The sequence below is a fragment of the Mytilus trossulus genome, chromosome 7 (assembly GCF_036588685.1).
Source record: "Mytilus trossulus isolate FHL-02 chromosome 7, PNRI_Mtr1.1.1.hap1, whole genome shotgun sequence".
Classification (NCBI taxonomy): Eukaryota; Metazoa; Mollusca; class Bivalvia; order Mytilida; family Mytilidae; genus Mytilus; species Mytilus trossulus.
The window spans coordinates 16,423,357-16,438,106 of NC_086379.1; the positions used below are offsets into that span (position 1 = coordinate 16,423,357).

The following is a 14,750-nucleotide window of genomic DNA, read 5'->3' on the forward strand; positions in this document are numbered from 1 at the left end:
TTATTATTATTGTTTGATCGTTCTATTCATTCAACTAATTTTATATAGATATTAAAGGAATGTAACTACCATATTAAATCAACCTTGTGAAATATCCCCAATAAGCGTTTTACGCTGAATTCTGTCTGGTTTTTAATTTCATATAAAAATAATGGAACAAGCTCTTTTAACCAGGAGTGTGGTATGTTTGGGAATGCAGTCATTAAGTGGACCATCTTTGAAAAGCAAGAGTTTTAATTACTGTAATTCGCCCCAATAATATGATTTACGATACTGCTAGCTATTCAGAAATGCAAAGACCGCTTTAATCTTCTAATCAAATTGATTTCTGTAATACAACTTAAATATATAGAAAATATAATACTCCCAAAAACTCAAAAAAATATTGGGGAATTAAATGTTCTTTAATTGGTTAAAGGGGGAAATTCCAAGTATCGTTTGTACTTCTTGTTGCTAGGGAAATAATTCTATCTCTCTTCTTCAAGTTCTTGGACAGAATGATATTTAGTTTGATCTTTTTGACAGCTGGATAGGACCGTGCGAATTTGTAACTCGAAAAGAAAAAATAACATATCTACTTCTCTAAATCAAAAGGTGGCGTTCTCATTTTCTTTTCTTTTTAAGATATATTGTAAATAGATAATAAGCTGAACGCTATTTTTCAAATTGACAAACATAAACTAGAAAACTAACTGTTGATACAGAGATTCGTAAGTTTTGAACAAAGAAATAACACGACGGGTACCGTATACGGTGCAAACCCTTCCTGAGAACCTGATTTCACTCCCGGTTTTTAGTGAAGTTCGTGTTGTTTCTTAATTATTACATATAACTGTTGATGTAAATGTTCTTCGGTTTTGTGAGTCTTTGTTTACTCCTTGGTTTTGATTGTTATTGTCTTTGTGTGATGAGACTGTGACCAAATATTTAAAATATTTAAGATAAATGAAAAATGATGCAAAATGACACATAATTCAATGAAACGCAGCGAAATGTGGCAATAACTATATACGCACTAATCTCCTTTTTTTAATGTTTTTAGAACACGCAAAATACAAGCATTATACTATAAATGCCACAGATGAAGATGATGTTGCTGACGAAAGTAACTTTCTTCGCTTGAAAGTCACACAGAGGGCAAACCAATTTTATATGATGAAGCTTATCACAGATGGACCACAATATAATGTGTCAATCAGAATTGCAATAGATTTCCAAAAGAAAGTTTCAATGTATGATACAATAAATGGAATGGTCTTGCTTGATTCACGTACAGCATTTCTCAAAGATCCCAAACTCACAACTGTCTCTTGGAGTGTTGGGATATTTGCCATGTATAGCGGTGGCAACGAAACCAATACAACTGCGCCAGAAATATCGGTAAACATTTCTACAACTGCTATAAACTGTCGATACTGGGATAAAACAGTTGGACAATGGCTTCCTGATGGATGTAAGGTAATTCTGCCAAAGTAAAATAATTATTAGCATGGGTTTTGTCTATTGTTTAAACACTTCTACTGTCGGGTTGGAAGCATAACAATAAATTGAGCCCTAAAGAAATGGTAAGCCGGCGTTTCATAGGTTCATGTACTTGTCAAAATTTATGAACCTCTTTAGCATGTTTAAGGGTTAGGTATTTTAGGCATAAATGATAAAGGTGTGTTGATATTTGGCAATCCGTTTTAATTTCCTCCAGTCTCGGTACAGTTTACTCTTAGCATATTCATATAACAAAAAACAATTATAAGATAAACTCACCAGATGACTATCGTATTTCTTAATAATATATTTTTTTTTATCTTACTATCTTATAAATATACGAGCTACTTGGCTTTTTGTTAAGGTTGATATTGCTGTCCTCGCTTCACCCTGATACTATCTCTTCTAAGTGTTTTCTTAGTTATATATATGTCACTTGTTTGGCTTTATATTTTACTTTATCAGTTCTTCAATATCAATAAGTGTCACTTAAGATACACAAATAATAAAAAAAGCTGATTTACTTGTTACGCTTATGAAACTGTAAATCAAAAGTATTATAAAGAATGAGAAATTAAAATTGCAGAATGTTATCACATTATACTTATAACTGACCTTCTAATGATAACAAGCAACCAGCTTTGCAAGAATGATATATAAATGTTTGTCGTTTTAATAGAAAAGAAAGGCTAGGGATTTTATTCCGTTTTAAAAAGACGCTCTGCACCAATTAATGATATTGTGCAGATCGGAGGACAAATGACAACCAAAATGCATTTCATTTTTAGTATAGTTTATGTTAAATATATGTTCTTCAGTAAAAATACAGATTTTGTTTAATAAACTGGTCTTAGAGATCATCAATTCAACACTGTATTTAATTCTTTTAAATTGTTTTTATTGTTTTGAAATTGATTTTGTTATCATTCATTTGAAACATTACTTAATAAGTTGTATTCGTAAACATCTATTAAAATCGCTGTTCCATAACCTGTTGATTCTTATATTTTTGGTATTGAACTCGGTCCTTTTTTCAAATCTGTTGATGACGCCTTTACACCTTATCCATTTGCTATACACCGATTCCTTTTTTGTCTATCATAAATCATAAGTTGTTAATGTCTGTGTGATTGGTAGGTTTTCTATTGCATAGTTTTTCATTTGAATCTAAGAGAAATCACCTCTCTATGTACTCCATAAATAGTAGTCATGTCTGATATGATGTGTAGAAAATATAAACAAACGGTCATGGTATGCATGTTTCGTCCCAACGTTGAGGAATTATTCAGTAAGTATACAGTAAGGAATCGCATTTTGATTGTGTTTTAAAAAATAATAAACTAGTAAAAATTATAGAATTTCAATAATCAGTTCCTGTGTTTCACAACTCAAAAAAAGGCTTTTAAACAACTTGGCAAACTTAACTCTTGAGATTGCCGATATATCAGCGCCTCCTTTCTGAAATCACTTGTTTTGAACTCGTCAAAAATATTTGCAGCTAGTCGCTTATTCTTTCTGACATCAAAATCAATAGATATGGTATGATTTCAAATAAGGAAACTTTCCACCAGGATCACAATTTTAATTCATAACAATTAGAGAGTCGAGTCTTCTTTTATATTGTCCAACTGAAACAAACGCTACCCCTGAATATGAAGTCATTTTTTTTTAAACAAGTTCCTTTTTTTTTTTTTTTTTTTTTAAAGTTTTATTTCTTTTTTTTTCATGCTTTTAACTGTAAAATTACTTTACTGAATTATTCGGGAGGTTAACTGTAAATATTTACTTATAAGGCAGAGACAGGTACGGTATGGATATAAGTCGTGTTGTTAGTATATCAATAGGATTTCTATTAAAATTTGAATGCTTCTTTTTATGCCCCACCTACGATAATAGAGGGGCATTATGTTTTCTGGTCTGTGCCTCCGTTCGTCTGTCCGTCTGTGCGTCCGTCCGTATGTCCCGCTTCAGGTTAAAAGGTAGTTTTTAATGAAATTGAAGTCCAATCAACTTGAAACTTAGTATACATGTGCCCATATGATATGATCTTTCTAATTTAAATGCCAAATTAGAGTTTTGTCCCCAATTTTACGGTTCACTGAACCTAGAAAATGATAGTCCAAATTTCAGGTTAAAGTTTTTGGTCAAGGCAGTTTTTGATAAAGTAGAAGTCCAATCAACTTGAAACTTAATGTACATGTTCCCTTTGATAACATCATTCTAATTTTAATGCCAAATTAGAGAATTTATTCCAATTTCACGGTCCACTAAACAAAGAAAATGATAGTGCGAGTGGGGCATCCGTGTACTGTGGACACATTCTTGTTGTAAATTGATTGGAATGAAAAATCGTTGACAGAATTACGTTTTGTATGAAACGCTACATTTCAAAAATGTGCACACGGACTTCGCTTTTACAACCATACGCATTTACTAAATGAATCATTCAATGCTTATAATTACATTTTCCGCTATAATCATAGAAATACGATAACTATCACTTCATTGTGTATAATTTATACAATTTTCACATAGATACAAATGTTAATGTTTTTCCGGCTTAGTCAAATAATGATAATTAGACATGGTTAAACTTTCGAAGGGTTCATTCTTCCAAAAATGTTGTTTCATCATATGTTTTGTCAAAAGGACATGTGAGGAGAAATCTTATTTTTTTTTTATATCTTTGTAGGTATCACCTTTATCATCTGGTGAGAGTTTAGAGTGTGGTTGTGATCATCTAACTGATTTTGCAGGAGGGATTTTCGTTATACCTAATTTCATTGACCCGATAGCTGATATTTTGCTTTTTCTTACCTTTTTCGACAATCCAGTTATTGTTTGTACAGTGATTTTGATTTGGATGGTATATTTTGTTGGTCTTTATTGGGCGAGACAAGCAGATCGTAGAGACTCAGCAGTGGTATTTATATTATATAGTTAAGATGTAAGATTGAGCAGTTAAGAGAAACAATTTTTAATCATTTACACACCTTTGTATATTATGTATTTTCTTAATTTTAAGCAGGCTTCATCTTCATTGCGCTACAGTCGACTTTTCAAGAAATTACTAGCATTTCTACCAAGACAAGTTGTTTTTTGCCTTGACTTTAAGATATATATTGCTCCTTCAATTGTTTTATTTTACATGATTCTCTCATTATTGCTATTTGATATATTCAGGTTTCCTTATATACTTAAATATGAGTAAAAAAAAATAATACCCAACTCCGAAGGAAAATGAAAACGGAAAATCCCAAAGCAAATGGCACAGTCAAACACTCAAACAAATGGATAATAACAACTATCATATTCCTCCATTGGTATAGACATTTTTTTACGTATAAACAGTAATGCATCAGAACAATTTTAAGATAGGAACGACAGCAGTTTACCAATGTTCAAGACGCGTGAATTGATTTAAGGCGACAATAGTTATCATAGGTACCATGATTATAATTTAGTACGCCAGACGCGCGTTTCGTCTACATAAGACTCATCAGTGACGCTCATATTGAATTATTTATAAAGCCAAACAAGTGCAAAGTTGAAGAGCATTGAGGATCAGAAATTCCAAAACGTTGTGCCAAATACGGCTTAGGTGATGTATGCCTTGGATAAGAAAATCCTCAGTTTTTCGGAAAATTCAAAGTTTTGGTAACAGGAATTTATAAAAATGACCACATTATTGATATTCATGTTAACACTGAAATGTTGACTACTGTGCTGGTGTTAACCTCGGGGAAGAAACGTCCACCAGCAGTGGCATCGACGCAGTGGTGTACAAATCTGGGTAACAAACACAAACTTAGGGAAGCTCATGAACAAAAGGGGTAAGACCGGGTTCATCTGCAGGGTTAGCAACTCTCCCTGTACATAATTCAATCATCAATTACATTGACATAATGACGTAGTAAGTAAAAGGACACAATTTGTAAAATTAAAGACCAGACGTCTATTTTGGTGTCCAGAGATATAAGACCGTAAATACATGTCGGTAGTAAGTTGAGACACCGATACATCGTATTGTTCAGCCCATTCATCAGAATGACTTGTTTGGTGTCGATTTCAATTGGGTTTTGTTTCAGCATTTATTTTGTGAGAACAATACCTCTGTTGCTGAAGTTCGTAAAGTGTGAAAGAAGGACGAACGATACCAGAGGGACAGTCAAACTCATATAAATCGAAAATACACTGACAACGTCATGGCTAAAAATGACCAAGACAAACAATAGTAGACATGACACAACATAGAAAACTTAAGAATAAGCAACACGAACCCAACAAAAAAATAGGGGTGATCTCATGTGCTCCGGCAGGTTAAGCAGATTCACAACTTTTGAACCTCTGAACTGACTTAAAGGGCAATATAATAAAATCGAGCGTTTCTTCTTTTTGAAGAGAGGGATCGTTACTCCTTTTCCGAGTGACCCTTCGGATCCTTTCAAGTATATCATGTGTGTTGTGACAGGATGGCGAATGAAAGCAGGAACCACATCAAATATATCATGTTACATCAAAGGCGACAAGAGACAAAGCTCGAGGCATTGCTTATCAAAGTCCTCATCTGGTCAGGTTTTGTTTCAAACTGGTGCAGAAGATTGGTTTTTAATGACCTCTTCAGTTGATCTCGGCGTCCTGGAAAACGTAGTCATATGGCATGACAACAGTGGCTCATCGCCGTCATGGTTTGTACATACCTTTATTTAATAATCTAAGTTCGTTATTATCTGCATGTATTGTATTAGCAAATGCTTTTTTACCTTAACAATAGTTTTTCTTTGGGAACCAGAATGTAACATTTATTGTGGAGAAAGTTTATAAATCAAAACTGTTCAGGGTAACTCGCCTCACGAGTATTGCATTATTCATTGTTTCATAAATGATGTTATTCTAATATACGTTGAGCATGCCTAATCTAGATTTGAAGACTTTGAGTGAATCCAGATGGTTAGACTCTGGCAGCAATCGCTTCTTTAAGTATTGTTTTCAATACATCTTCCTGACAATTTGGTGATAGAAAGTAAAACAATATTGTTAGGAAGTATCTCGTCGTTATCCTTATCCTAATCTAAGGTTAAGATATCTTCCCATGGACCTACAAATTATGAATATTAGGGCAAAATACGAATTGCTATGTAAATCCGAATTTATGTTACACCATGTTTACATACTTAATTGCGCCTTTCAGGTTTTTGTCGAGAATAATAATAGAAGATATCCAGATGAAGAAGATATATAATTTCTACTGTGAAAATTGGCTTGGTGTGGAGAGTGAATCTACTAAATTTCGTTTGACAAACAAATCTACTGAAGAGCTAAAAACAAACTTAAGACACCAGTTTGTTTTGAAAACGGGTCAAGAGTTACGCAGAGGCCATTTATGGTTAAGCATATTATCTAAACCGCCAAACAGTGATTTTACGAGGGTCCAAAGGTTATCCTGTGCCTTATCTTTACTGTTATGTACAATGTTGACTTGTTTGATGTTTCATGGAATACCTACTGAAGACTCGGTCAAATCTGAGGTTGTTGGTTTTCAGTTTTCAATTTCTTTGAAAGACATAGTAATTGGTATTGAAAGTAGTATATTCATGTTCCCTATTAACTTTATTATTATTGAACTTTTTATGCGAACTAAGCCAAGAACTTCTAAAAGTGATCGCTATGCTGCAGTTCAAAGAGATGGTAATAGTGGTAATGACAACTTGCTAGAGAATACAAAGACCGAAACTATTGCTGTTAACAGAAATATGTAAGTAGAGCATATAATTATTTGGTTTTTCTATGACCCCAATTACAAGGTGTCTGCAGCTATTGGGGTACTTGACCCTCTTACTTATGTTCGTCATTCTCTCCTTAAATCAAACAGTTGCCAAGACATTATTCGTTCTAAGTAATTGATCTTGTAGATGGTATATTCCTACTTAATGGTGACTTTTATATCGAGTTATGGTGTGTTACACGTTATCGCTCAATGAAAGTCATCAAATTTTATCATCAATTTTTGTAAATCTGATTTACATTTGGGTACATTAGTGTATGAAGATCGAATTTACGTTTCTATTGGATTTGTCTAGTTTCACAAAGAAACTAAGGTTTCTAATCGCTCTGGTAAAATTGATCTAAGATGAATATTCCCTTTTTGTCCGAATAGATAATAAAGTTGCTACGTGCTTATTATACATCATTGGATGTTTGCCACTTTAGTTTGAAGTTCATAAATCAATTGAGAGAAAAAAAAATCCGGGTTACAACACTGCAATTGAGGAAATACATCAAATACAAGAGGAGAACTACGACAAAACAGAAACATTAAAATGTAACACACACAGAAACGAACTTTAATATAACAATGGCCATTTTTATAAATGATAATTCAGAAAAGCGTCGGAGTTGCCAATTTTGTGAAGGATCAATTTTATATTGAACAGTTACGATCGTTTCGTTGACAAAATTATTCTTTAATGAAAATTTCAGACATTTCCAAGTTTTATCATGATAACACATTAAAAAATCAACGCTCAAAGACAACATTGAAAATACAGGTACTATGTAATTTTATTTAGCTTATAATGTCCATTTCTATAACATTCGATAATGTTACTCATAATGTAAATGATTACACATTTTTAAGATTAGAACCAAAGTTCTAACAATGATCCAGGAGCACAGGGGCTCACCACTTGATTAAAGCCACAGTTTCATCAATGAAAAACGGAAACATGGGATCACCACTGTCTTGATAAAAACCACAGTTCTAACAAGGATACACGGACCCACGGGATCACCACTTGGTTAAAACCACAGTTCAAACTAGGATACATGGACCCACGGAATCACTACTAAATCAAAACCACAGTTCTAACAAGGATACACGGAAACAACATTAATATACGAACACAAATTTTGTAAAGAAACCATATTTCTAATGTTAATTATATTGTTTACTTGTATCGTACTTGTAGGTTGCCGTGGTGGGTTATATACATAGCTTGGACAACAGTGTCGTTAACATCCCTTACTACATCCTTTTTTGTTATGCTGTATGGTTTGAAATATGGTTATTACGAGAGCTTGGAATGGCTTGTATCGTTTATCACAGCATTTGTAGATGATGTAGTAATTTTAGAACCATTGACCATTGTAATTTTTGCCGTAATTATTACTTTTATACTAAAGAGACCAGTGAGGATTGGGGATGCTCCACCACAGATTGTGCAAGGAAGTGAAGGTATCAGTAAAATTAAAAGGTCTGAGAGATTTCTTGTAATGTAAAATCATCATTACCAATTTTTATGTTATTTCTGTTTCATCTTTTTCAATTGATAGACTCGTACAGTATTGTTTATTTCGAATTATTACATGCTCATACATACAATATTGTATTGTAATTTATTGTTTTTCGGATCGAACTTTATAAGACTAAGTATGGATTAATTACTTGTGTCCAATCTATTTTACTTTAAGTAAATAAAATATGTTTAAACTAAACTAAAATTACTTCGCATGTAATAGATATAAGAAGATGCCGTATGAGTGCCATAAAGACAACCTTCCATCCAAGTCATAATTTGTAAAAGTAAACCATTATAGGTCAAAGTGCGGTCTCCAACACAGAGCCTTGGCTCACACCGAACAGCAAGCTATAAAGAGCCCCAAAATTACTAGTGTAAAACCATTCAAACGGGAAAACCAACGGTCTTATATATATAAAAATGAGAAAAGAGAATCATTTATGAACCACATCAACAAACGACAACCACTGAACATCAGGTTCCTGACTCGGGAAATGTGCAAACAAATGCAGAGTGTTCAAACGTTTTAATAGAAACCAACCTTTATAGTGTAACATCACAACATAGAAAGACACACTATAAGATATCAATTAGAATGGCGTATCTTAATCAAAAGATATATGAAAACAAACAAGTGCATATACACTGAAAGAATACATTTGATCTATGACACACAATTGATAAAATAAAAGGTGACATTATAAACAATTTCAGAAAGTCAACCATATCATTGAACAGAATGCCGCCAACTAATAACTGTAAGAGATTATAAAGAAAATTGAAATACGTATCCCAGTAACAAAAAAGGAGGACATAACTTTATTCCCTCAGACTTTTACCTTGTGAACCTGTTTCAGTCTGTCCGTCTAGTACAAATCAGTTAAATATTGATTAACATGTTCTCGTCCTGAATATGTATATTAATTTGCCCAGGACGTTAAGCATTCATTCATCCATCTAGACGGATGTGATTATGTACTATTAGCAAATAAAAGCAACAGTAGTTTACTGCTGTTCAAAATTCATAAATTGATTGAGAAAAAAACAAATCCGGGTTACTAACTAAAACTGAGGGAAACACATCAAATATAAAGAGAACTACGACACAACAGAAACACAACACTTTTAAAGTGTAATACACACAGAAACGAACTATAATATAACAATAACCATTTCCCTGACTGAGTACAGGACATTTTGATAAAAAAAAAAGGGGGGGTTGAACCTGGTTTTGTGGAATGCCAAACCTCCCGCTTTTATGGCAATGTAAAATATAACATTAAAACTACAACATTACACATGTTATATGATAGGAATACAATACAAATAAATGGGAGAACATATAGGACAGAGAAACACACGAATAATAGCTAACAAAAGGTGCCAGGTTGAAAATTTAATACACCATTTCAAGTTCACAATTTAAAGCAAACTACATATTTTTTAGAAGAATAAAAATAAAATATGAATGAAATCGTTAATGCATGCAAAATTTGCATCGACACTGATTCCGAACTTTTGCTTCAGGTAAAGTTCCATGTAATGGTCATTGCTGTATTTTGATTTTATAAGTCTATGAACGAAAATTAATTCTATTTGAAAAAGGTTCAACTACATTTCAAAATTTGAATAAAACAAATTTAATTATGCTTTTTTAGACTCTATAGACGATCAGTACACATCAAAAAGAACACAAAAACAGAACAGCATACCCGATCACGTTCCTAAAAAGTATCTTCAGCAAAGGAAACAGGAAAGTGAATTGACAGCGACACTGCAAACAAAAACCCAGGACATCATTCTATTTCTCATATTCATTACTGTTATGTTATTGGTTGTCCACAATCATCGACCTGTCGAGCAATGTTTTCAGCAGTCACAAACTGTCAACAATATGTTCATCAAGAAGAAATTTGACTTTGTAAGTACAAGTTTAAATGGTATTACTACTACTATTTCTCTAAAAGTGGTCTATAATAATAAATATTCTTGGAATAAAGCTAAAAACATGTTTTTGACAAAAACGTTCTATTTCTTGATAGTCAGAACAGTTGTTGATAGTTAATAATATTTATTTACTTTGACAATCAAAGTTATCTTCACATTGCTAACAAGCGCGTATAGATATAAGAAGATTTGATTTGCGTGTCAATGAGACAACTCTCTATCCAAGACACAATTTGTTAAAGTAAACCATTGTAGGTCATGGTACAATCTTAATCACCGAGCCTTGGTTCACAACGAATAGCAAGCTATAAAAGTCCCATAATAGACTAGTTTTTAACCAATTCAAACAGCAAAATCAATCTAATCTATATAAAAAAGAGAAACGAATAACAATTACGAACCACGTCAACAAACGACAACTACTTAACATCAGATTCCTGACTTAGGACAGGTGCAAACAAATGCAAAGTACATTTATGTTTTCACCATCAAATCTCTTTATGAAAGGATAAATTGCAGTTCTTTTTGAAATTAAAAAAATCTTGTTTTCGTGATCTTACAATGAACGTGTTGCTTGAATCCTTTTAAGAATTTTTCTTTGGTTTGTTATCAAGCTGCTGTTTTATTATTATGATGCCTTTGATTACATTGTTTTACAGGTTAAAACGCACAGTGACATGTGGAACTTTATCACTAAAAGTGTAGTCACGCCATTAAACAAAACTTTACCATTTGACAAGTCAAAGAAGAATCCAGAAAATGATTTCCTACTGTTAGGAACATTGCGTCTACGCCAGATAAGAGTTGAAAAAAGTATGAAATAACAATAAAAAGGACTACCAGATTCATAAAGAATGGATTTAACTAAAAACATTATTGGACAAATGAATTTGCCTAATGAAATCAACATAAAACCAGGATACATATATAGTACTCCTTAGACAGGCAATTTGTTCATAAAAGAATCAAAAGTTACATTCGAATCATACAAATTAAAAGGCCAAAATAAGGTACGAAGTTGAAGAGCATTGATAACCCCACAGAAAGTAAAGCAGAAATGTCTTAAATGAAACTTTTAATTTATGTTTTGGGCTATCATTGATAGGATTTTAGGGTAAACGATGCAGAATCAACGGCATTTGGTAACGAATCAACATTTAATGTGCTGTTTTTACAACTTTGCTTTTGATGAGCATACAAAATTCACATTCACGACAAAAGACATTGTATTTCATTAAAGCCCCCACAAGGGGTATGTAATTTGTATAACTTGTGAACATATCTGCCAGAATGGTCGCTAACATCATTAAACAGGTCACGTGGATTTGTCAATGATAATTGTATGACAATAATTTGTTTAGTCGAAAATATCAAGCTTTTCGAGTCCGAACAATTTCCATACAAATATTTCAAGTTTTGCAATATAAATAAGACAGAGAATTGGTGGCTGAATAACAAATTTTCACAATTAATTTTTTTTATTTATTATTTTTTCAGGTAGCTGCGAGTTTCCCGATATTATAAAAAATGTCTACACCCTGGAATGCACTTCTCCATTAGGTTACATAAATGATGATACAGCTAGTTACAATAAATCCTGGCAGACACCGATACACACCTCACATGACGAATGGGCATACCATAGTGCCTGGGACTTGACATCTGTACCATATATAGGCACTCGGGCAGTATACGGAGGCGGTGGTTATGTGGTCGAGATGAAACCAAATCCTTCTGCTGATTCGAAGATATCAGAGCTGATATCGAAGTTATGGATTGATGAAAGAACAAGAGCTTTGTTTGTTGAATTTACGTTGTACAATCCAAATCTAAACTTGTACAGTTCAGTAACGATTGTGTTTGAATTTAGCAGTCCAGGTGGAATAACAACATCATTTCTAACATTTACAACACCATTGTCAGATTATTCATCAGACAAAGAAATTATAAAACTTTTGTTTGAGATAATATTTTTTCTATTTACATTTTTTCTGTCTTATATTGAAGTCAAAAGGATTAGACAAATGGGTTTTAAACTGTATGTAAAAGGATTTTGGAATCAAGTTTCAATGATTGTTGTATTCCTTTGCATTATTGGCATATCAATATTTATTGAGCGGTATTTGATAATTTCACAAATCATGCATCAATACAGAGAAGGTCATGGAAAAACGTTTGTCAATTTTAATCTGGCTATTTTATGGGATAATATTTTTATATACATCATGGCTTTGTTAACAGTATTTGCTTTTTTAAAATTTGTAAAACTTCTAATGATGAACAGGAAGTTACATTATTTGTATTCAATGGTTGAATATGCAAAAGTGCCTTTAAAGTATTTTGCGTTTATGTTCACAATATCATTGATTGCATTTGCAAGTTTTGGAAATCTGTTGTTAGGGACCGTAATGTCAGGTTACAAGTCATTTGGAGATAGTTTTATGACTCTGGTAGAATGTACATGTAAAATAAATAATTATAATCAATATATTGACCTTCAGCCTGTCATAGGTCCAATATTTATACTTCTGTATATATTTGTGTTTTTCTTTTGTTTCATGAAAATGTTCACTGCTATTGTGTTAAATGCTATGAAAATATTGAAACAGAAAGGGGTAAAACATGATGAAGACACAGCAATGTTGATGAACTATGTAATTGATAATGTAAAACGAATGTTACGATGACATGTTCTGCATGTTAAAATAATTTCAAAAACGTTTGACTATATTAAGAGTATAAAACGAATATTTTAATGATATGTTCTGCATGTGAACACACTTCAATATTATTTGATGATTTTGTTGTCAGTATGTCAGAATGTCTTTTGCATCCTAAAGTATTTGTTCAGAGTAAATAATCAATTTAAGGATGATTATTTTTTTGTATTTGCTTCTTAAGCATTTTGAACATAGGAATCAATGGTTGGTGTATATTTTATTATTAAGAAAGTATTGGAAATCAGACTTGTATTACAATTAGTATAGTCAAATGATAAAATGTGTGTGAATAATGATATCATAATAATGAAAATGGAAGATATATGTAGCAATGTTTGCTCAACAATTTCACTAAATCAGGAGGAAAATGGAAAAAAAATGCAAATGAATGTTACAACAATATATTTTAATTTAATCAATGTTCGTTTATAATGGCCGATTCTGGTTAAATTTTATTAACCAATATTAGTGGCAAGTTGACAATTTGTTACAAGTGCTTTACATATTAGAATAAAAACTTATCAAACATACAAGGCTTATAGTTTGTACGTCACACACTGATGTAATGTTTGTAACACCGGTCTTCTAGGCAGAGTAATAGTTAGGCGCCCCCAAAGATGTATAACCCCACGGCATTCTGTATATATATATATGCATGTCCCAAGTTAGGAACCTGTTATTCAGTAGTTGTCAATTGTTGCTGTTTATCATATTATTTGCTTTTTGTTTATAGGTTCGACAATACATCAGGCCATTTGATTTATATTGTTATGCTGTCACTTAAATGAACTTTTATAGCTGACTTTGTCATTAAACTCATAATTACCAGGATTAAATTTTGTATTTACACCAGACGCGCGTTTCGTCTACAAAAGACTTATCAGTGATGCTCAAATCCTAAAAAGTTTAAAATACCAAATAATGTACGAAGTTGAAGAGCATTGAGGACCAAAATTCCTAAAAGTTTTGCCAAATACAGCTAAGGTAATTTATTCCTGAGGTAGAAAAGCCTTAGTATTTCAAAAATTCAAAAGTTTGATATGGTTTTTGCTTATTGGTGAGGCAGTATGGTGATCTATAGTTGCTAACTTCTAAGTATTTGGTCTCTAGTCATCGCAGTGCCGGCGTCTGTACTTCATAGTATATTTTATATACTGACATTAGTTATGGTAAAGGAATCCTCGATACTGTGCAAAACTCATTAAAATATATACAGAATTGCAATGCAATATTCATAAACCACATTAAAGTATTGCTTCAAAAAAAATTGACAGAAGACACCAAAAAGACAATCAGAAATGTA

General features: G+C 32.4%; 1 protein-coding gene across 1 annotated transcript; it reads left to right on the forward strand.

Annotated features, from left to right (window-relative positions):
• The first annotated feature begins 1,326 nt into the window (after nucleotides 1-1,326).
• Nucleotides 1,327-14,193, forward strand: LOC134724708 (polycystin-1-like protein 2). Its single transcript, XM_063587887.1, has 8 exons — nucleotides 1,327-1,458; nucleotides 4,175-4,405; nucleotides 5,884-6,170; nucleotides 6,674-7,237; nucleotides 8,451-8,716; nucleotides 10,439-10,701; nucleotides 11,387-11,540; nucleotides 12,225-14,193. The coding sequence occupies exons 1-8, from the start codon at nucleotides 1,333-1,335 to the stop codon at nucleotides 13,412-13,414; spliced, it is 3,081 nt and encodes a 1,026-aa protein (XP_063443957.1). The 5' UTR covers nucleotides 1,327-1,332; the 3' UTR covers nucleotides 13,415-14,193.
• The last annotated feature ends 557 nt before the right edge of the window (nucleotides 14,194-14,750 follow it).

Excerpts from the sequence above, each read along its gene's own strand:
- LOC134724708 (XM_063587887.1), top strand. The coding sequence starts at position 1,333 with ATGTATAGCGGTGGCAACGAAACCAATACAACTGCGCCAGAAATATCG. Across the intron at positions 6,171-6,673 it reads AGTGGCTCATCGCCGTCATG|GTTTTTGTCGAGAATAATAA; the intron begins GTTTGTACATAC and ends TGCGCCTTTCAG. Across the intron at positions 11,541-12,224 it reads CCAGATAAGAGTTGAAAAAA|GTAGCTGCGAGTTTCCCGAT; the intron begins GTATGAAATAAC and ends TTATTTTTTCAG.